Genomic DNA, 24,185 nt, shown 5'->3' with positions numbered 1-24,185 from the left:
TTATTAGTTTTCATTAGTAATCTGCTTCTGTTGCTCTAGGAAAACATTAAAAGGAATTTAAAATCTTGTGATTTTCTGATTTACCTTCCTGTAAACTTTCCTGAGAATACGTCTGTGTTTCTCCTAACAAGTCTTGTTTTGGCAAATGTCATCTAATAATGCCTGTTTAGTATCATGTTTGCATCTTGACTGCATCAGAACCCTTTTTCTCCTTGACAAAAGTGATCCAAATAGCTCTTGTAGTGAGCTCTGAGGTATTGATGTCCTCTTTTTCCCCATCCTGTTAATAAATGTTAAAATTCAGTTTTGTGGGGGGGTGAGAATTAAGTACTTTGCAGGTATGGCCTGTGGCCAAAGGAGGTGGAAGTGTAGAGAGGAGGGGAGAAATCCTAATGTTCTTATTCTCTAGTTTGAATCCATGTAATTTCACTAGTATGTTTAGCTTTTCTAGGTTTTACATATTTATTTAGCATAGCACCTCCATGTAACATTTTTTGTTTTATTCCCTCATGTCTTTAAAGCTGGAGTGCCTAATGCAGTTAGTAAAAGCTGGAGCTTCTGTAAATGCCAGTACAACACGGTTTGCTCAAACACCAGCACACATTGCTGCTTTTGGAGGACATCCACGGTGCCTGAATTGGTTGATTCAAATGGGGGCCAACGTAAACAAACAGGTATGGATTCACATGTGTTTTATGTCTGCATATTGTTTTGGAAGGAGTGTCTTGGTTCCTTTTTACTATGTGCATGATCCTTGCATTCACATACAGATACGTTATTTTTAACGTGAACTGAAGTTAAATGACTTAATTATCAGTTATGGGCCTTTTTCATTTTAGTAAAGGTAGGACTAATAAATGTCCTTTAAGCCACTAAAGGTTTGGAGAACATTTAGGTTTGGAATTGCTATCTTGCTCCTTCTGAAAGAAAATGGCATTCTGCTGTGGTGTTGGCAGTACTAGCAAGTACTCTGATATTGTAGTGCCCCTTTTGGAGAAGGAAAAGAAGACCAGGGAGGAACATCTTATTAACTCTGTTAAATTTGAAAAAATCACCATTACCTACCGAACCATGAGACCTTTGTGGCACTTTGTGATTTAGTCATGCACCTGACTAGTAAGGTCTACCATGGTTTATTTTAACATGCATCTGGTTTCATACCGGTTTTCTTGTTAGATTGTTCGCAAAGGTTTTCTAGTAACTTCCTGCATATAGATCATGTACTTTGCTAACAAAGAATGAAGGAGTGATTTTTTCTTTTTTTTTTTTAATAATTTTCCTTTACTTTTACTGTGACTATGGATAATGATTTATTAAGTAGCAGAGAGTGCATTCATATAGCAAAATTCCTGTAAAGTATTGTTCTCTGGTATGGTAATGGAATCCGGTGTTTAAAACTACCATGCTTTTTGAGAAAATGTTTGCAGTACTGAATGGGCCTATTACGTATGATGACCATACATAATGTGTGCCTTTATAACAGTACTCAAAATTACTATTTCTAAATATTCTATGAGAATAATTAATACTACAGCATATGCATTTACTAAAAGCTGTAGTATAGCACAGCATCTGTAAAATGTCTGGTCTGTTAAATTTTGCATCCTATTTTCTTAAAATATGTAATGGCCAGACTGTTTTATATACAGTAGAGTTAAGCTAAGTCTGCTGAAGAACTTGAACATTTGCATTTCTAGAGTTTGGTTCTTTTTTTTTAAGCTATGCGAAAATAAGAAATGGGGAAGTTTGTGTTGAGTTTTCAGAAAAGAAGGCTGGTGCATTGAGAACAGCTGAGAGACACCAGGAGAATTGTAGAAACAATGAAGGTGACTGGATGCAGAGGCTATAGATCGCATCTTCTCCTTGATACCTGACAAAAGTAACTTATGCAATAAGTTATTGCTGCATAGTGGTAGAATCTTCAGAAGAGAAAATAGAAGAACTATAAGTGCACCTGGAGACCAGGTAAGAATGTAAAGAAATAGCAATTAGAGAGGAAACATGGCATGCACAGAATAAAGATGTACAAATATCTGCTAAATGAGAAGAGAAGAATGAATGAAAATGAATGAATGAGAAGAATGAAAGTTTCCAGCTATGAGGATTAAAGAGAAGAACTGACCAGTGAGGTTGAAATGGAGTTGAAGAACAAGCTTCCGGTCCTGGAACATGATGGGGGAAAAGAATCACATCTAGTGAGTGAGGTTATAGCAAAGAAGAAAGTAGCAGCTAGTCCCCAAAAGAAGAGGGCAGAGACATCTCTTCATGGGCTGAGGGCAACACACAGATGACTGTAAAGGAAAGCAGAAGGTGGTATGGTACAACACAGTTAAAAGTAGACAGGAAACTCATTCTAACTTGAAGTCACCAAGACTAGCTAGTTATTTGGGAATCTTTATATTGATGTCACATCGACAGAGCAAATCGAAATAACAGGTCTGTGGCCCTCCACAGGAGGAAGAGGACTATGGCTCTCAAGTTTTCAGATGAGATAGTGGTAATGGTATCCCATAGAATTCTAAGGGTGGATTTACTCACTGTGAGGCAAAAGGACACTAATGTAGGTGGTGCTGAGAGTTAACATAGCGGAAGGCTTTGTTGTTAATGGTAGGCCCAAGTTACTCAATGTAATAAGGGGTTTTTTGCCCCCCCCCCATATTAATTGAACATAGAAATGTTTTAGTTTTAGTTCAATGATAAAATAAGAAGATAGCTCTGGTTAATTAAAACAGTGATAGAAATCAAAAGAAGACTCTGAAGTTCTTTGTTAGGATGCACCTGGTCAGTCACACTGTTTTCACATGCATGAGCACTGAAAGCTAGACAGTGTTACCTTGGTGATACTATAGCAGCAAACTCATCCCATGGCTATTTGGAATGTTTCATACATGGCTATGTAGAACAGCGCATGCTTTTGCTCTCCCCAGTTCCTTCCAGCTGTTCATTGAATTGCAGTCAAATTCTACTATACTTGTTTGATCTGAACTGCTTAATAAATTATCTTGGTTCATTATTTAACTTCCAAGCACTTCCAGGTGATCATCTAGGGCTTCCACCCACACTTCTGAGCTTTTGGAGCACTATTTCCTGATGTGTATTTTGTTTATTCCTTCCAGCTCGCTGACTGATGCTGTACTTCAAACAGGCATAGTCACTGGCTAATGCTTGTGTGAGGACAAGTGTTCCATGGACACTGGATACAAAACACATGCTGAGAAAGATCTGGGAGTATTTGATATTTAAACTAGTAGAAGTTTCCTTCCAAACTGATTCCTGGTCATTGGCTACAGACTAATCCATCACCTCTGGAAAAAGAAAAGGATAGCTTCTGAAAAGGAATCCACTCGAGCTTCTCAGTGTTAACGTAAACCTCCGGTACTCAGTAGAATTCGCATTCACGCTTTCTCGTATCTGCCCTGAGGTACTGTATTGTAGCCATGAAGTTTAGGATAACTTGAAAATACGTATCCTAGTGCTGGTGCCAGTTGCCCAGGACACTTCTCAGGCAGCAACAATGAAGGACAGATGCTGAAAACTGCTTGTCCCAGCTGTACCTTGTTCCCCAGTAAGTTCTGTGAGTATATCCTGTGATGCCCAGCCTTCTTATATAGCTGTATGTGCTGGGTAGGACCATCTATCTCTATTTATCATCAGTGGGCAGTTCCCCTCCACCTCCTCGGGATCACCATAAAAATCCCCAGGAAAATGCTGAAGTGCCAAGCAATGACGTGCCTGTTTCTACCCAGTCAAGAGGGAATCTTAAATGTTCCATTTTTTCAGTGGGCAGTGCCTGCTAATAGTTCTTATTAACATGACTCAGGACCTGCAGCTGGCTATCTACCTGTTGCAGTTTGCTGTAACAGTGCAAGGCAATTATATGTCTGGTTTCCCTGAGATTTTTTTCTTATGTTTTATCCTTCTCACAATGCAGATTGATTCTGCACTGTTGTACATAGTAACATCAGAGAATCATGAGTACTTCCTGATTAAAAGGCCTGTTAGTTCATTTAAATATATTTTCCCTCTGGCCTTAGCCTATTGGGCATTTCTATTGTATGTTGCCTGCATTTGGGCAAAAAAGTTTTGTGTGGCCTGCCTTGAAGATAAGGGATAAGAAATATTGCATCCTTACAAATGATGCTAAATCACTTTTCATCCAGCCAGTTACCATCATATGACATCAGATGGCAGATAAGTTTAGGAAGGTTAGATTACCCATGCTAGTGAGAACTGTAAGCACACCAGTATCCTTGGTGGGGAGGAAGAAAGCAGTCATTGCTTTGGTATGTTATGGTTTTGTATTTTAAACAATAATTTGGACTAAGTCCGGATAGAAGTATTCAATCAGCTCTCATTTGTATTTAGAATTTGGCAAAAACCACTGTGAATTCAAAACATTTTTAGCAAATGAGGAAGATGTACTCTTCTACAGCTTCTACTTTTTGGCTTCAGAAAGGGTGGGTCACTGGGTCTAAGAAATCTATTTAGCTTTTGGAAATGTGATCGTCTGATAGAACTTGAAATTCAGTCATTTGAGTTAAGGAATAGGTAGTTTACGTGTCTCGTCATGTAAAATAGTGCTTCCATGTCTTGGCCAGATAACTATACTGGAAGTGTTTCACAAGCACTTGCATAATATTATGGTTTAACCGTGGTAGGCACCTAAACATCACATAGCTGCTTGCTCCTTCCCCCCGCAGTGGATTGAGGGGAGGGAGTTGGAAGGGAGAAGTGAGGAAACTAGTGGGCTGAGATAAAGACAGTTCAATAGGTAAAAGAGGAAACAAAGGAAAGAGAAAACCAGGAAAATAAAGTGATGATAAAAGAATTTTAAAAAACCTACACCACAGTTGTTCACCACTAGCTGATTGATGTGCAGCCAGTCCCTGAGCAGTGACCCCCTCCCTCCTCCACCCACACAGCGTTTCTTTCTAGGCATGATGTCATGCTGTGGGATACTGTTTTGGTCAGTTTGGGTCAGCGGTCTTAGCTGTGTTGCTTCCTAGCTTCTTGTGGACCCCTAGCCCACTCCTAGCTGAAACATTGGTGTATTATTGACACGGCTTTGGTCACAAATCCAAAATACAGCACCATACGAGCTACTGCAAAGAAAATTAACCAGTATATATAGTTGAAAGCTTTCAGTGTAAATGTGCATGTCACTTTTTGTTTCGAAAATAAATATTTACAGGTAAGTAACTTACAAAAAGAAGGAAGGAAGGAAGGAAGGAAGGAAGGAAGGAAGGAAGGAAGGAAGGAAGGAAGGAAGGAAGGAAGTGTGAGGGTATTATATCCAGGGGCTTTGAACTTGGAGACCAAAATAGGAAATTTTTTTTTAAGTTCAATCAAAGATCCTACAGCCAATGTAGATTTGGATCCCAAAAAGACAGAAAGAGTGAAAATAGAGTGAAAAATGGCTTTAGACTGAGTTGAAGGATTAACCACATCTAAAAGAGGCTTGGGAATAAGCAGAGATTTTGGAAAAAGGTATTTAATCAGTAGAGGAAATGTCTTTTGAGGTTAAGCAGCATAGCGAAGGAAATGCAAACTGATTAATCAAGCTGAGACAGATCTACTGATTTAAGCAAAAAAAGCAAAAGACTTCAGCTTCATAAATAAAAAAGATAATAAGGAAGGAAGCCAGCTATTTACTCGGTAACAGGAAATGGAATTCAGAGGCAATCTACTCATGACCTTGCGCTGGAGAAGACTGCCCTTGTCTTTGCAAAAGGGTATGCTCCTCCAGGGGAGTAGAGGAAGGCGTTTGACAGTGGCAATGAGTTGCAAAAACCGAATATGCCTATGGTGCCTTATGACTTTTTGTCTATACAGAAACTTAAGTTATCTTGAATGCTAAATTAATAAACTCAATTGGTGTTTCTGCTCATTTATTTACAATATGACTTCTGGATTGTGAGACAGGTTTGGGCTGTTAGTACAGTGCTTTATCAGAAGGGTAAATGAGACTGAAAAGTTATGCTCGAGGAATGAAAGGCCAGTACAAGTTACTGATGTTTCCCTTCCTGGAATATTATTACAGAGTGCAGTCTATCAAACTGAAGCGCATATGGAAACTGGACAATTAGAAGGATTATGGGGTATTACCAAGGGTAATTGAGAATTTGTAGAGCCCCTCAAAATAAAACAGCTTCGTTTGCTTCACATAGCCAAAAAAAGAGGTAGGGAAGAGGCATCTTAAGCATGCAAATGTATTAGCAAACTAGATCATGAACTGCTCTCAGAAGCTTCTTGGAAAGATCTCTTGTTTTGCTGTTCCTGTTTTGTGCCATCCATTCCAGTTGTTGAATCAAACAAGAATCGTTCTGGGACTCATAAGAATACTTTATTTTCCTCTATACACATGATTTTAGATGTGTTGTAAACTTTTATCTCCCACCAAAATTTTTTTTTTTTTCCTTTCAGTCTGGCTCATGACCCAGAGAGAATTTCTTCCTGGTAGAGCTGAGACTTACTTCTTAAACTATTTTGGTGCAAATAGGTTTGGTCCCGTAGGAGAACTTCAAAAGAAGATAACGTTAGTGATGATTGAAATTTAGGTGCCATAATTAAAACAAATGGTATAAAAATCTAAATCTGTGTAGTCTGTCATTCTCTGTATTTTCTCAATTCCTTTACTTTAGAGAAGAAAGAGACAGTTCTCTAGGCCAGTGATTGAAAGATGCCCTTCTCAAAACACACATTCTCTTCTGAGATAGTAACCTTTTCCTGGTTGTTAGCTCCTATAAACTCAACTTTTTCTTCTAATGCAGTGGCAAGGAGTCCTTTAGCAAAGGTCTGTTTTCATCCTTATAATGTTTCTGCACAGCAATCCTTCATAATTCAGTTCTCTAGCTCTTACTGTGGGCAGCATGCTAAGGTTTATGGGGCTAGTGGAGGTTTTTGTTGTGTTCATCATGTGCATGGTTAGTTGAGCTTAACTTGCCCTAAACTGAACTTTATATTGAATGATTATCTTTTAAGTTAGGGTTGGGACTGTAAATACTAATGCTGAGCAAAAGAGACAAATCACTTCTTTACTGTGCTTTAACCTTTTTAACAAAAAGCAGGGGGAAAAGGTAGCAATGACAAAATGATGAGGACAGTTTCTGTGATGGGAAAATGTATTTCACCATAAACGAAAGTCTTCCTGGATAAATTAGTCCTAATCCTCTCTTAAAACACCTCTGTCTTCCTAGGACTTCAAGAAAAGTTATAAATAGGAGAAATTACATAAATTTTATTGGAAAGCAGTTTTCTGTTCAGCAGCTAGCTATACACAGCTGTTTTGGAAGAAGGGCTGCATAGCTATTTTCTTTCGCTAAAACCCCGAAGAGTTTTCTGCTCTTTTCTATCTCCAGACTTAATGTCAGCCTCGGCCGTTCTCCTCCATTTATAGGGAAACCTAACAAAACTAACAAACTTTGTCTGGTACTGTCATTGTTCGCTGCTGGGGGTGCTAGGTGGTTCACTGGCTGAATGCCTTACGCCCTAAATTCGCTAACCCACAGCGCATTTGTAACTTGTGGTAAAAATATTGTACCATTAAATGAAATCGGTGAGTAGAAAATGGAGAATATATAATACACAATCCAAAATTCATCTTGGAGTTACATTTGTGTGGTCCAAAAAATGTAATTTGATTTCTCAGAAGCTTGGCAGATAATTCAAAATGCTAGTCACCTTCTATCTGCCAAGATGGTAATATATATTCACATTTCAAGCTGAACTAAGTGTAACCAGTACTGTTGAGCACTTTACTGACTTCACTGTTGTTGATATTTTAGTAAAAGGAATGCAGAATAAAAAATTACGCACGTGCAGTTAGTTCATGTTTAATATTACTGGAGCAGACAAGTCTGTAAAAAATGTAGAGGGGAAGAAAGGATGGGGAAGAAAGGAGGAAAAAAAAATCATGCAACGCATTGAAGTTATTGAGGACTGCAATAATTAAATCACGTAACCATTAACTAAACGCTTACTTGCTACTTCAAGGCCTGATTTCATCAGAGCTTCTTCTCTGTAGTTCTTAATACAGATGGTTAATTGCAAGTACTGAGTTTCATCTGCAGCCTGTAGATCACGAGGCATGGAATTTACCTGCTGCTTGCTAGTTGCATATGTAATATTGCTGTAGATTCTCGCTGTTAGCTGTGAAGATAATTTGTAGAGAGAAGTTGCCTGAAAAACAATACTCTATGCCCAGTATGTTTGCATGTAATACAAAAAGATTGGATGTGCTATGTTAACAATAATGGAAGATAAATGGATAGAGATAGTCAGAAAAGAAAAGTGTAAAGGACGTGAGTTAGTGTGTATCTTAGGAGGGATCTGGCTTATCCCATGAACTCTGGGCATACTTATATTACAATAGAGTTATATATCCATAATCCTCACCTGGTAAGTATTTGTGGCACAATACAGTACTGTATAAGTGTGTCAGCAAGAACTGGCAGCAGTGTAGTCCAACAAACTTGGCCATGCTGCTTCAGCATTCAAGGGGGCTTGCTCAGTCCAGCACACTGAAACAAAAGTGCCAGGAAATAAATGTATAAGAGTAACTTGTTATAATGGTATGTGTTGTGAGGGGTTGACAGGTTTTGCTGAATATGACTGCTGATTGCCTAGTTACCAGATAAGGCTTGTCTTGCAAGTTAGATGCCCTTAGCGTTATTTCTTGCTAAATATCTAATGTACATGACTGTCTGCTGCAAACTTCAAAATAATAAAAGTACCTGATGCATTTACTAGTTAAATAAATGCAAGTTTTATGTATATGCTTCCTTAGTTGCAGTGAGTAGTGTAAAAAGATTTTAAATTTTTGGAAGATTATGCTTGACAAAATGTAGTTTGTCTTTACAGGATTATGTTGGTGAAACTCCTATTCATAAAGCAGCACGGTGTGGTAGTATGGATTCCATATATGTCCTTCTGCCTTGTGGTGCGCAAATAGAGTAAGTGAGGTTTTTTTTGTTGCTGTTGATTGTTGTGTGTTTAGCTGACTAACTTAGGCCAGTAAACATAGATACTAATGTCAGAAAGAAAAGTCAAAACAGCAGACATACAACTGAAAAAAAGCTAGACATATTGATTCATAATGAAGCCCAACTTGTTTTGCATGTCTAGTAATGAACTTTTATTTAAGTGGTATCAGTGTGCTACATTAGTATTGCATTTATATCTGATATATTAAAATATTTATGTTTGTCAGATAACGCCAAATTGTACGCTTTACCTAGAATGTAGTTATTCTTACAACAATTTTACACCTTGCACTGCTGAATAAATACAGAAAACAATGCAAAAGCGACATTATGTGCAAAATAGCACTTCCCACAGTCTTTGCAGTTAGCTTATTACTGTTTGTTAGTATATTGTATATTTGCCCTGTTAACTTTTTTCTTTAAAGGTTTATGTACTGCAAAAACATTCAGAAAATCTCACAAACTTTTGCAACTTACAGCATGGACAAAATGGATGCAGTTTTCAACTAGAAATGTTGAGTATAAGCTCTATGGCTTATAGTAACGTAAATACTTTAGCAGTTTTTTAAATTAGAACTAGCCTGATTATCTTAAATGGTAACTAGTTACTATATTTTAACCTGCAATATGAAACTTTTAAGTTGTAAGTGAATTAAGAATCACATAGTTAGTTTCTTGTTTTACCCTTTGGTTTCCATCTTACTGTTTTTGTAACTGCCCTGATAAATCTACCATAAAATTGAGCTCTTTCAATGGTATTACAGAGTATTCAGGAAATATAGCACCTTTAAAATTAATAGTGATTAACAAATTTCTTTATCTGAAGAGATTGCTTAGTAGGAGAATGACACTGCAATAACTTACGCGGCTGTCTCTGTCAATTATTAACAAGCTCATTAAATCAGTCTTAAATTTACAAATTCTCATTTTGCATTCACTTTCAGATATCTTAAGATAAACTTGGATTAAAATTTACTGTGGAATTGAGCAAACCTTAATTATCATCATCAATTAGTTTGTAATCTTGTGATTTTTACAAAGTATCCAATCAAAAGAGAAATTGTGGAACTGCATAAACAACATGAAATGAGTGAGTTAAGAGTCTGATGTAAAGAAGAGGATGTATTACATCCATAGGACTTCCAGAATAAGTAGCTGAGTGAGGTTGGAGATGTGGCTGCAACTTCAACTTGCAGACTGAAATTTTGCTGTTTAAATGTTGTGTTTGCAAGCCATAGACCAAACATTTTTGTAAAACTTGGGAGTGTGATATCTGCCTTTGACCAAAGCTATTTGCAGCAGAAGTAGCGTAGGTTTGTAGCGGTTTTAGTGAGCAGGAAATAATTTGAATTCTCAATTTTTCTAAATTGGAATTCCATCTGTGTTTTAGTAGGATAGACGTGTCACAAGTTCTAAAAGCGATTAAATACCAGATCCTATCTGGGACATTGTAAAATCAGCTGTGCAAATGCAACAGGCTGGTGGACCATCCCATGTTTAATCATTTAGAGCATCAGATCTTGGCCCTGTCACCCGAGAGAGCTAGATCTTAACTGGTTGGGGTGAGAATTATTTTTTCCTTAGAATCTAGTTTACAGGCTCAGTATGTTAAATTAGGCCAATCCATGTATATGCTTTTGCCATTGCTAATTTAGTTATCTAGATTTGCAAGCTGGCCCTGTGTCTCTTACAGTTCTGTTAGTTTCCTCATTTTTGTAACATCTTGAAAATGTAGATGCTCTGGAAGTTTTGACTCCTTTATTTTGTGCCTTCTGTTAGAATTTTACCTGTATATTTGAGTTCTAATTTTTATATATTAACTGAAATGGTAATTGAAACCAAGGCAAGAATTTTATTAAATGCAGAATGAAGCACTAACCTAGAACTAAAGTGCTGATCTGTACTAATGGTGAATATGGCCTTTTTTTTCAGGGGCTAAGATCTTCTAATCCAGTTCTTTCATTATTTCTTCATACAGTTACATTATCAAAATGTAGTTACGTGGAGATGGAAAGAATATCCCTTGTGACTGCGAATAGTCAAATTTACTTCTTATACTTGATATTTACAGCATACATAAGTATTGCACCATGCCTCATTTTTTTTAGAAGGTAGAACAGGGATGTTAAGATTTCATTATTACATGAACACTAATAGTTAGTAGTGTAAGATTGCAAGAAATGTATTTTCTATTGATGAGTGATTATTGAAATACTGCTGTTAAAATAAAATAACTTGTACTAGCGTAATCTTTTATATCAACATTTACCGTATTTCTTCCTTATTCACTCCTTTGGTTATATTTGAAGCCAAAGAATATTGATGATAGTCCAGTAAGGATAAAAGTAAGAATTTTAGTTTGAATAAAATTGCCTCACTTGCACTGTTCTAGTGTACTTTATTTCAGGCTTATTAGTGTATTACTTTTACAGACAAATACCATATATTGCAGTCTCTAAATTTTATGAAGCTGTTGCATTGTTTTCCTAATTGATGAGAGAGAATTTGGGTCTCTATTCCTGTGTAAATTTCTAATAATATTAAAAACTAATAATTGTACCCTAGTGAAAATATTTTGATTTTTTCTGTGGTATTTACCTTCTCATTTTAGCTGAAGCATATTCTGTGCACAGTATGTCCTACAGCCATAAAAATGGTTGCTCCACTAACTATGGTATTCATGGACCCTTGAAGAGGGGGAAGCAGGTGGTCACAATGTCCTCATATGAGTGAAAAGGTTTGCTGTGTAACTGACTTTTTAATGTGGATAGTACCTTTTAAAGTATCCATAATAACTGCTGGATTTTCACAAAAAGAAGCATAATTATGCAATTTATGTATGGTTAATTGTGTTATATTTATCATGTTGACAAACAAATGTCCGCAGCTCTTTATGGAGGAAAAGCCTTCTTGGTGCCATGTTTTGTTTTGCTCTTTTACGCTATTTTTTTTAGATGCTGGGTATTAATAGAGTTACAGAGATTGTATCACAGCAAATAAATAAATATGAAATCCAGCTTTAAACACGGGACACGGTTCAATAACTAACAAGCGGATGCAGCTGTTAATTATACAGATTTGAACTTCTTCCGATTTCATGTCTGTTTGCGTGCATTTCACTTCTGCATTGTGTCTGCTTCTTTCTGAATAAAAAATTCTTCTGCAGCTGTCATTTGAACAGTTGTGTATTCTTAAGTAACTTGATTTAGAGCCAGGGAGAGAAGTTTGAAACACTGTATTATCCTGGGATGAAGAGAAGCATGAATTGTGTGATGGGATATGTTGCGGTATACACCCATCCAGTTGAACACAAGCACTTACTTGCTTCAGAGTTTTATTGATCAAGACGCTTGAGTAGTAGCATAGCAAAACTTTTTATTTCTCTGCCAGAAATCTTAAGGGGTTTTGAAACACGATAGGATGCTACACGACCCCAAGAGATACTTACCTCTGGTTTCCTGTGCTCCGGTCTCCACGTTTCGGGAGAATTAAGTGGTGTGCTGGGGTAAACATACCAGTACCTTTGTTTCTACCAGATGACAGAATCAAATTGTGACGTTGATCTAGTTTAAGCAAATGTTTCAGCTGCTTCTTTATTAAAGCTGTCTTGCATTCATTTGAATGTGTGAACTTACTCCTCCTCTAATGCCAGAAATGTCCAGTCTCTGGTATTTAGCATTTCAACAAAACCTTCATTCTCGTTCCTTGGCAGTGGCTTGATTTTAATTCTTCTTTGCAAATTCATTTGTCATAAACTGCATTGTGGTGTTTAAAAAAAAATTAAATCATTTTTTTTCTTCTTCACGAGTGCTTTTCGTCTTCCATAACGGAAACCTGTCTGGGTTTTTTAGAGGTGCTGGATTAGTGTTTTGTGAAGTTCTTGTGTGATATATTTCTGTTTGAAGTCTGTTTCACATTTTAATTGTGACCACTCCTGTGGTATCTCAGCTTTTGTTCTTCTCATTTGTACTTTAGAGTCTTCTTGGCTTTCTGAACTTCAACTATAATAAAGGAACAGCAGAAGAGCGATGTGTAGATATCATAACTGCGGAGATCAGCCATTCCTTTGTGTTGTAAACCGTCAGTTCCTTTTCAGTCTGGAGGGTAAACTTGCATAATGTGTTTTCTTGAAAGGGTCTCAGATCTCCTGCAGTGGTTTCTAGATTTCTTCCTGGCTTCTTAAAGTCTTAGCAGATACTTGTAGATTTTTTTAATGTTTGCTTGTTTCTCTTACTTGACTAACTTAACTGCCAAATTTTTATATTGAACTGCAGTCCATTTCTGATGTTAACGTACTTGTGAAGTGCCATCACTATGTCATCTTTTTACTTTAGAAGCTGTACAGCTACATTGATTCAGTGTAGAAGAATCAACATCCTACCTTCTTAGTGTCATGAGCCTCATCATGACAATAATACTTTAGATTCTTACTGATTGTTAGTTCAGGAGTAGGGTTTAGGTACTTTTTAGCAGAGTGGTTCTTAGCTGTTGATTAGTATGTTAATGCTTAGGTTATCTGTTTGGTACTTTTCAGGCTCAGACCGCTTCACGTATGATTCTTTTTGCAAACCTGATTGTCTGCTCTCCAGACAGAAGTTAAACTGCTGGATTAACTACTGTTGTTGCATTATTAGACAGTGCAGTATAGTTATGGCTTCTGTCATTGTATATAACAAGCATTTTAAGGGCTGTCACTATAGTCTTTTAGTGGCCATTCTGTGTATGGAGGCTACAGGAGTTGGAATTCATTCTTCCTTTCCCGCCTTATGTAAATTCTTCTGGAAAGGCAATGTCAAAGTGGTTTGTACTTTTCAATGGTGAAACTGTTAATTCTCCTGCAAGATAACTGCAAGTAAAGCTTGCTAATTTCTTCCATGTTTGTTTTCATGCTTGCTTGTCATTGTTGTAGAAGAACTTACAGTTTGTAGGAGGTTGCGACTATGAAGTAAGGCAGTAATTCGGGTTTAGTCTTAAAGAAAGATTTGGGAAAACTGAAGCAGAATATATATGCATGGAGAGTTGATAAATCAAAAGGTAGAAGAAAGAGGCTTAGTCTTACAATAAATCAAATTGGAAGTGCCCGGTTTTCACAGTTGGAAGTGTTCTGAATAATTGCAGGAAGCTGAGGCTTGCTCCTTACCACTGAGTTCCTGTTCAGTTTGAGAGTGGATTATTCTTAGTGGGGATGGAATAACAACAGGAGTTAGTGGTGGTGGCTCAGAAATGCAGAAAAATCTGAGAGGTTTTACTTTTGATGAGTGAAGTTACATCCTTCATTGAAGCAATGTTATTCTATGGCCTTTCTGGAACATAAAGGAAGTTCTCAGGATATGGGTCAGCTTGACAAAGGGAGCTTATTCATTAGTGATGAGCCTTTGTTTATAGCACTGATTTCTTGGCTTTTCTTCAGTCCAGGAGAAGTGAACATTGAAGCCAGATCAAGACTTTAAATGAGGATAGCTCAGATTGCTGGCAGGAATGTTAGGATATTCTGTTGGGAGGGATCTGCCTTCATATGTGATACTGTGCTAATGCTCACCATGCAGCTTCCCTTCAGATTGGTTGGATTTTTTTCTGTGAAATAAGCTATTACTGGAAACAGAAATACTAGCATGGTTAAGTCTGGTGGAGAAACCAAAGTTTTACAAGTGTCCAGAGCACAAGTTAGATAAGAAGAAACAAAGGTGCAGCATATTGCCAAATACAATTGTCTGATTAGTTCTGATGGTTAGTCCAGACATCAGTGGTGGTGATGATCTGTATGGATGCTGTGCTTGATCTGCTGATACTCTTTGACTGGATATGTGATGAGAGCATTCTTAATTGTTTGCTCTTACTTTTGCTGTGTTGTTTTGGATATTGTTTGCTATTCTAGTTTCTGTCTTTTCTGTAAAGTTGATCATAGGTGGTCAGCTAGTACCCTTGAACATGGACAAAAAAACATCAGGCGTGTTTGATATATCCTAGAACATGTTAAAGTTGGTCAGAAAAGTTTTCTATTTTCTGTCTGGCACATGCTACAAATTATAAGGTGTATCTCATTGCTCGGAGGCTTAACAAACCCCTTAAGAGCTTTGGCAGCTATAACTTTAGGAGACTGTTACTCTTCCATTCTATCTTCTGTTTCTTTCTTTGTATTTTGCTCAGCGTTGCTCATATATGGTAGATAAGTCTTTTAAATGAAGGAAAATCTGAGTTTAAAAAAAAGTTTTGTGGAGCTCATTTAAATTTGTTTTATGCACTGCAGAAGTTTCTAAATCCAAAAGATCTTCTCTCTGCTTGAGTAAGAGCATCAGGTTAGTTTGTTGCAAAAAAAAAAAATTTGTGTAGTTTGCTAAGTCTCCCTGTCCATACCTATTATAAGAAAATTATTAATCTGTGTGACCAGACTTGGGCAGGATGCAGGAACAACCACAAAGCCAGAGGTTAAATGCAAGGAGTAAATATATTTCCATTACCTTGCGAGCCAGGGTAACTCAGAAGCAGCATCCAGACAGAGGAAACACAAGCAGAAACACAGACGCCACAGAGCTTGGTCCTTGCTAGAAAGTGTAAATCCTAAACTTGCCTTTTCACCTGTATTTATCAGGGAAGAACAGAGTATCTTTCTCACAGCAGGGCAGAAGTCTCAAGCACGTTTTCTAAAATGGCACTGAGTTTATCATAGGCTGAAACACAAAGCTTCTACCTGTCAAGCACGCAAGATTCAGCAACAATTAGTGTGACTTAGGTGTTTTTCTACATCTCAGCTGTGAGGTCACTTGGACATGTCTTAAATTTCCTCCTCAGCAATTTTCCATTATCTTCTCACACCATCAAATACCCTTAGTCCTTTCATTCTTGATTTTTTTCCCCCTTTTGGCGCAAAAATGCTTTAAAATTCATTTAGCTCTTTTTTCAGTTTTATTCCCAATCTACTGTTCATCCTTTTTTTACTGATTCTCTTGAACTTTCTTCAATGCTTAGCACATTTGAGAGAAAGAGAAGCTTGCTTTCTTACTTTTTCTAATCCTAGTCTATTGTTGCTTTTCAGTGAGGAGAAAACATTTTATCATTTGCTGCTAGAGGTATCTTGGCAGAATCTGCATTGCAACACTTGTTTATCTTCTCAAGTCAGAGTTTGCTCTGAATCTTTCCTTAGTAGTTTTTCATAATGCTTTCTTCTTTGCAAACAACTTTATCAGCAATTCCTGGTCTATTTCTAGAAACATAATAGCAGTAATGACAGTGGTTCTCCTTTTCATAAAGTTTGCTGGCTAAGTAACTCTTATGTTGTCTTTGGACTCAAAAGTGGCTGCAGTAGTGAAAAAGATGCTTATTTAGAATTCATTTTTCCTAGTGGTCTAGAGAATATTTCTCATTTTAACAGAGAAGGTCTCTTCTGTTACATTCTATTGCAGTCAGACTGTTTTAAGTTACCATAGTCTTTCATACCTTCCTTTTCTGAGTTGTGTTTAGGAATCACTTCTTACATAACCAGATATGAATTTAAATTATTGTTAATTGCTGATAGCAGGCAAAGTCAGCTAGGCCTGCATTGCTCGTGCAAAAGTTTACTTAGAAATGCGAATCATTTTTACAAGAGATAAATACAAGTCTGCTGTTTGAGGTCTTTCTTAAAGCATATAAATTGGAATGCAGATGAAGCAATAAATCACTGGCTGGTGGTGATACTTCTGTTAATTCTAATGTTCCCTGCCATAGTTAATGAATTGTTTCTTTCGCCAGTATTTGCTCAGTCCTGAGCTGAAGTACCTAGGAGCCGATCATAGCTGCATAATTCGTAGTGAACCTTGATTTTAATGTGAGAAAAGTGGCTTCACAAAGAAAAACTTCCTTCTTTCCAATATATTCAGCTGCTTATGATTTTGGAGGATGTTCTGAGAAGTTCTGCCATTGTTGTTGGAAGTCTAAAACAATTTCAGCTGCCACGTGTCTTTCTGTGAAATAAAAACTTGGCACCAACTTGTGCTTTTGTAGATGCCCAATATGTAATTCTAGCATGAATTTTTATAGCTGTCCCCAGCGGTGACACACCTCTGTTTACTTAAGTATATTTTTCTCCTGGTATCTGAAAAAAAGGCATTTGAAACTATTTTGCAGATTTTGTATTTGGACACCAAAGGGTTAAAACACTTAAAGTTTAGTATTTTAAAATCATTTTGATTTAGAAATTTTAGACCAGTATACTGATGTTTATATAGGAAAATTTTTTCCTCACTGTGGGTGTTTTAGTGTTCTGATCTCTTTTTTCTCTTTCTTCTTTTGTTTTGTTTTAATCCTTGTATCTGCTAATTTTTATATAGGAGTAGTTACTAATTCTTTTGAGATACAGCCTACTAAATTTAAAGTAATTGAAGCCATGAGTTGACCAGTAATTTTAATCCATTCTATATGAATTTCAGTAAAGAACTGACAAATTAGTTTCAGGATGAAAGTAATAATGCTTTGAAGGCATAAAAGGCTTAGTATCTTGTTGTTAAGGTGGTCACATGATAATGGCTTATATATTGAATAATGTGCTACAGCACTTTATGTATGTTAATGTAATTTTTAATCTTAATGTTGCCTGCAAATATGTGATCCCTTATGATATAAGTTTCCTGTTTATGCACCATTGCCCGTTTAAATCAAACAGAAGATTCTGAAACTGTAAAAACTACACATGTCAATGTTTTACAGCTACGTAATTCGAATTGACTTGATTTTTTCAAGTAATCCTAGAAAGGGGGAGCATTCCATATAGAAACTGCTGAAACTGCCACAGGTGCTTCTCCGAAAACCTTACAGTTGTGGCATTGAATGTTCAGTATCGCTTCCTTTCTGCACACAAGGCATACTGTTGAGGTATTTGTTGCGGTGATTGGTTTTAATGCTAATCTAGGAATTCAGATATAGACTCTATAGATTTGCATGCTTTGCTTACCCTAATTTACAGTTATCTACATTTTTATTTGTAAACTAACAATAGATAAGTTGGAATCAGTATTTTTTAACAGATATTACATTGATATACGAAAACTGTGGTTTATTTTCTTAGATTGTCGCATGGCATTAACAAAAACACAGTAAGCTGTAGGAGTTGTAATCACTATTTAAAATTAAATATTTAGGGAGTTTTTCTTAGATATATAATGTATTTTTTTCCAGAAAGATTTACTGTTGACTTCTTGTAGCAAACGTTTGTTTTGGTTTTCAAGGTATGTGACATTATAAGTAGAAGATGGTGTATTTCAAACCTATTCTGTGTTAAAGACACATAGAAATGTACTTGCTTTTTTCCTCCAGTAAGTATGAAAATTATGAACAATCAAAACAACTTAGAATCAACTTTTTTCTAAGAAAATTCAATATAGCTTATAATTTAATGTCAGAAACACAAGTCTTTATCTTTTCTTTCTACAGATCTTTCTGAGAATAAATTTTTGGAAGTTAGCTTGAAATAAACCTTTCTTGCAGAAAGCTAGTTATTTCAACTATTATAAGTTTTGGTTTGGGTTTTTTTTTTTTCTTTCCGTGACTTAATCATGGTGGGAAGTGTCTTGGATATTTTTTGAGAGCTTGCCTTGGATTTTTTTTCTTTCCTTTAGTGAAATTTTCAAATGAACAAATTGTTGTTAGACTGAAATAATAAAAACATCCTCCTAAACTGGAGTCAAACTGAAAGTTAACTTCTTGTTTCTGTACACCAACACTATTTGGTCTCTTGCTTATGAACAACAGTTGAATTGCACTCAGGGCCAGCATTTTGAAAAACATTTCAGAAGAAGGAAGTACACAAACATCTGTATGCTTCATCAGTGTCCTCTTTATAGCTGCTTTATTTTGATACCAGGACTCTCAGATGAACTGGGCCTTAAAAATGGGAGTTCTGATGATGTCAACCGGAGGGAGAAAAAGAGATTTTAAAAAAAAGTCCTCTTCATGTCAAGATTATCAGTTTTGAAGACTGCCTGCGGACATCACTTGATGGAAGAAGAAAGATGTGTTATAAGAGTTGTTTTAAGCACTGTAGGTGTGTGAATAAATGTATATGCAAAAGTCAGAGCTTTAACTCTCAATGTAACCATGCAAGTTTGAGTTTATTTATAAAACACTGTCACTACAGAATAGTTCAAGTGTTAAACATTATCAGTCAAGGAACTTCAAGATCACCTACTTCTACTCATCCATATTCAAACTTGCCTCAATTTTTCTTCCTGATTTTTTTTACTATTTAATTTAACTTTACAGTATGAAAGTGTATCTTTCTGATTATATTTTTCGCCTTTTGCTTTGCAATTACCATCTTATACTTCTGTACTTTGAAGAAAACAATATGTCTATCATTCCCAGCTCCTGGATTTTGGCCTACAAGAAGGCTGAGGGTAAATAATATGTTTCATAATTCTAATTTGTTTCTAGAAATGGGAAGTAGATGGAAATAGTAAATAAACTGTAAAGCAAAACATTACTGTGAAGTGAAAGAATTTTAACAAGACTCACTTGTTTTTCAGATGCTTAAATTGCTTCGGAAAGGATGCGAGTTATGTTTTTACTGAGCATACAGTTGAGTTTCTTACCACTTGGCAAAAATGCATTTTGTCCTGGCCAAGGGTTAAGTAAGGGATTTTTCTCCTGTTTCTCAGTTCAAGCCATCATGTATGTTCTTGTCCATAGTAGGTTCCAGTGTCTTCTCCATTTTTTTTCCACCTGTTCTTGTAGCTGAACTGAGCCTCAGAGATGTCTTCAGTTTTTGACTCTTTTATTGAAGAGCGAGGTAGTTAACTTTTTAGAACTGTTGTCTGTTTTGACAGTAACTAGGCCAACCTTTAGAAAATGTTGTGCCATGTCACGTCATCTTTTATTTAATAAAAGACTGACTAATCATGAAATGCATATAACTTTTGAAGGCTTAGTCTGATATTCTTTACTAACTACTTCCATCTTTCCACACCTTCCTTACTGGTAGCTGCTTCTTTCATAAGATCATCTTTGAAAAATACAGTTTATGTAGCTTGTTATTTGCCTAGTGTTGCTTTAGCTTGGTGAAAAATCTTGAAAAGAAATGAGCTTGTCCTCAAGTTGACAGGAGGGAAAAAAACAACCCCACAGCACAGAACCTGCAGGAAATGTCCTTACTGTTTTTTAAATTTTGAGTAATACAGTTACAGAAATAGAACTGTCATATTTGCGGTATGATTAGTAGTAACCAAAGGACAGCTTGCCTAAAGATTTAATACCAAATTGTGTTCTGAGCTTCTTTGGAGCTTCCACTATTTCTAGGTACTTAGAGTAAAAGGTCAAAACTAACGCTGAAGAGAGTTTTAACTTACTTAAAAGGAGAGGGTGGGTGGAAAAGAAGATTTATTTTTTTTTTTTCCAGGAGATGTGAAGTTTCAAGGTATTTCTGTCTGCATTGTCCAGTGGTTTACCTTTTTTTTTTTTTCACTATCTTTATTTTACAACTTGGTTCTTGAAGATATTTGCAGTTAATACTATTCTTTACCTAGCCAAGTCCTTTTACTTTATGTAGGCAGCCACTGGAAATTAAGAGAAGTACCTTTCAAGGGTTAGGGCTTATAACTGAAGTAGTTGAAAACTCACATAAATATAGCCATTACCTCTTTGAGTTTCCTGCTTGTTGGCTGTTTTGGTTTTTTTAAGCTAGTGGTCCGTGTCACATGTAGTCTACTTGACAGCCAAATTAATCTTCAGTTAATGCTCCTCCTTTTTACTTGGTAGTCAGTTTACATATAATTGCAGTTCATAGCCAAGGACTGACACAGGGATCAAACTTGAGAGATTTGATTCCCCTTAGTTTTATGAGTAGATGAGGCAGTGAACCATTCTTTTGTCATTCCTATAATGGAGTCTGTTTTCAATAATGGCTTTTATATTCTTAGCTCATGCACTAAGTGGAGGTAGCTGCTTCATTTTCGGGTGTTGTCAGCATTTGAGGTAGACCATACACTGCAGATTTAGTGATAGGTATGTTCTCACTTCCTTGTAACTGCTGCTGTAACAGAGCCAAGTCCAGATTAGATGGTCTAGAAGATGTCTTAGCTTTTTTTATTCATCTAAGTGTTCCACTTCAGGATTTCTAGAAGGACTCTATAAGACTGTATTTTTCTGTTAGGCACTTGGAATCCTCACAGAAATGGCAGTATTTCTGCCTACTTTTGGAATTACATAAAACCATGTGAGTGTGGAAAAACTCTGTGATACCTGTATTTTTTTTGATACTTTGTGCACGTTACTACTCAAGTTAACATTTTTTTCCTTCCGATTCCTTGCATTTTGTTATCATGAGCTAGTACAGCACAGCTAGCTCTTACTGTCTTGTGTGTTCCCACTGATGGATCTTTTCATTGTAGAGTGGGCTAGAAAAATGAGCTAAATAGATGTGGTTTGTCTTCCTAGCTTGTTTCTGATAAAGTTACTCAAGAGTTTCTGACAATTTTGTGAACTTTCCTTTTCTCCTTCCCATTAGTACTGGAATGCAAACCAGTTTAACTGAAATTTGAAAAGACTTGAAGTCACAGAATAATTAGGCTTTGATTAAATTAATGTAATTTGACAAGTACATATAGAGAGGATAGAAAGATAAACTTAATGGTCCCAATGAGAGGGAGCAGAAGGAACCGAACAGTTGTGTTCTTCTCCGTAGCCATTGGCCAACCAGTTTCTAGAGTCATCAAGATCTTGGATTCCTTTTATTTGATTGGACTTCCCCCCACTCCCTTTTGTTTTTTCATTCCTAACTCCTGAACACAGGAATTTTTCTTGGTATTGTTAGGTTGAATTCAGTCTCAGGTTTTAAAAAGAGTCCTTTCTAAGCTCTCAGAAGCCAGAATGTTATGTCAAATGTGTTTTGAGTTCCTTGAAAATCTATGCAGTGCTTCCAAAATACTCCTGGCGAACAAGTACATCTTGTGTCTCCCTGTTAAGAGTAAGCTGTTCAGGAAGAGGAGGGAAGGAGGCAGATTTAAAAGTACCAAGGGTCTTTACATTTTAAAGTCTAACAAACAATGATGTGACGTTTATTTTGTTCATGAGAAATTTAACTTTTTTCGCAGAATTTGGTCATGTGGCCTTACGCACTTGTATCTTGGTTTGCACATCTCCAGATGCCTCCAGCAACTTCTGTTGACATTCCTTTGGGAAATGGTGACTTAACCTGTAGTCTGTCTTACAGTCCGTTTTTCCAGGCATAGTTATTGTTCAGTAACATTTGCTAAGTAAAAGAATTACTTAGTCCTTGAAGGTTTTATTAAATCAGGTGGTCAGTCAACACCATGTTGTTTTGGTCATTTTTGTCTTTGTGTAATTCTAATCTGCTCTTTTTTTCTATTTCCTTTACTGTTCTTCTGGGTCTTGGAAATCTAAATTATATTTCAGAGAACAGAGCTGTTCTTTTTGAAGAAAATGGATATGTTTAAATTTCTGTTTCTTTAGCTGTAGTTGCATTGTTTTACATCCATGTGGTACCCAAGTAAGTTAGAACTACTAAAAGAGCATTGAATCTTGGTTATTGGGGACCTCAACAGGCCATCTAGTTCAGTATGGCAAAAGATTGACTGTATTTTGCAGAATTTCAGAAGTCATAATTGCTCTTAAAATGAAGAGGAAAAGAGAACCTTCTGGAGATTCAGCAACTTTTATACTCTGAACTTTCTCTTAATGCCTCTCTTCAAATATCCTTTGTTCCTGTTAATCCCATTCATACACTGCCTGCACTGGATGCACAGAACAGATCGCTGTCTTTGCAGCTGTTTTTTTAGATATTTAAAACTTATCCCCCTACCTTGAGGTTCTGCTGACTAACTGTAATTTTTAGACTTCTAAAGTCTTAGTTTCTGTACCACTGTTGGCTGCTGTTCTCTTGATTTTCACTAGTAGCCACAGTAAGTGGTAACTTAGAATATTGCAGCATGGAATGAAATTACCTTGATGTAACCTCATGATTTTTTCTGATTCTATAATATTTTGATGAATTTAGTCTTACATATTCTATGTAATCCAGCAGTATCAGTTTATGCAATTAGCCTTACTGTAATAGTCCCTAGAGACTCTTTTTAGTTGTATTTTTATAGAAAATAAGTTGCAGGGGTGTAGGAAGCGAATCTGGGCTTTGTCCTTTGTTTTCTTTGTTTGAGCTAGAATGAGTTTTTTCTGCTTTGTATGAGTTTCCACAGAATCAGGTCTATTACTCTTTTGGTTGGTCTGTTTCTGGATTTTTAAGTAATGAACTTACCTAAACTGCTGAAGTCACAAATCAAAAATTTAATTTTCTGACTAGTTAGATCTGTCTAGAAAGGCAAAAGAACTTTGGGAAGATTTATTGGCATCTTTTGCTTCACAATCTGGTTTTGTTATTTCTGGCTGCCTGGTCTCCGCTTTCATGCACTTGCTTATGAAGTTAGCCTATACTTCTAAGCACAGACATACTGTCTGTGTGAATGCGTGTGATACAGCACTCTTTCAAATTAAACCATTGCATCTCCATGTTCTAGCTGATTTCTTTTGTAATCTCATTGATGCATTAGAATATTCAAAATCAAAGTGCCATTATCTTGTGTGTGGAAAAGTCTTGGTTCAAATAACAAAGCAAGTCCCAGCACTTATGATGTCACACACTTTGAAATGAAAAACAAACCAGGAAAAAGTATAAGCAAAGCATAACTAAGTATAGCATCTTTATCTATCTTATCTTTTTCTATATATGTATATATTTTATTGTTAGGAAGAATGGTGATGTTGTTGCCTTAGAAACCAGAATGCCATGGACAATTGCCAAGTCATGTTAAGTTTGTTTTGAGTATTTGATCTTTTGCTCACGTTAAAGCAATAGATTGCAGAATAAACTGCAGAAGATGATAAAATTCAAGGCTTAAGTTAGTCTGAAGTTATGTAAGATCAGATACTTCAGACTATTTTAGAATAAAGCGTTTTGAGAATTTTAAATAGGAAGATGTTTTTTTTCTAAGGCACATAGTATATTGATTTTATTTAAGAGTGTATTGTCTCCCAAATTTTGCTTAGAAGCCAGATGTAATGTGCAAGAAGTTAAGTTAGTTATAAAACTAAGATTGATAACTAATTTCTTAATGGAAATTTGCTAAGTATGTGTTTTCTCTCATCACCAACAGATAGATAGTCAGTAAGGGCAGCAGCAGCAGCAAGCTAGCTTGATGAATGAGTGTAATTCAGTTTCTTTGTATT

General features: G+C 36.3%; 1 protein-coding gene across 2 annotated transcripts in view; it reads left to right on the top strand.

The window, feature by feature from the left end:
- Positions 1-24,185, top strand: part of ANKRD10 (ankyrin repeat domain 10) — a 39,442-nt gene that overhangs the window by 6,217 nt on the left and 9,040 nt on the right. For both annotated transcript variants that reach the window (XM_054056630.1, XM_054056629.1), the window contains exons 2-3: positions 522-674; positions 8,860-8,951. In XM_054056630.1, coding sequence (XP_053912605.1) covers positions 522-674; positions 8,860-8,951 — 245 coding nt within the window. The remainder of the gene's footprint in view (positions 1-521; positions 675-8,859; positions 8,952-24,185) is intronic.

This window comes from Cuculus canorus, chromosome 1, assembly GCF_017976375.1.
Source record: "Cuculus canorus isolate bCucCan1 chromosome 1, bCucCan1.pri, whole genome shotgun sequence".
Lineage (NCBI taxonomy): Eukaryota > Metazoa > Chordata > Aves > Cuculiformes > Cuculidae > Cuculus > Cuculus canorus.
Note: the sequence above shows the minus strand (reverse complement) of the source record. Positions and strands in the feature narration are given on the sequence as shown.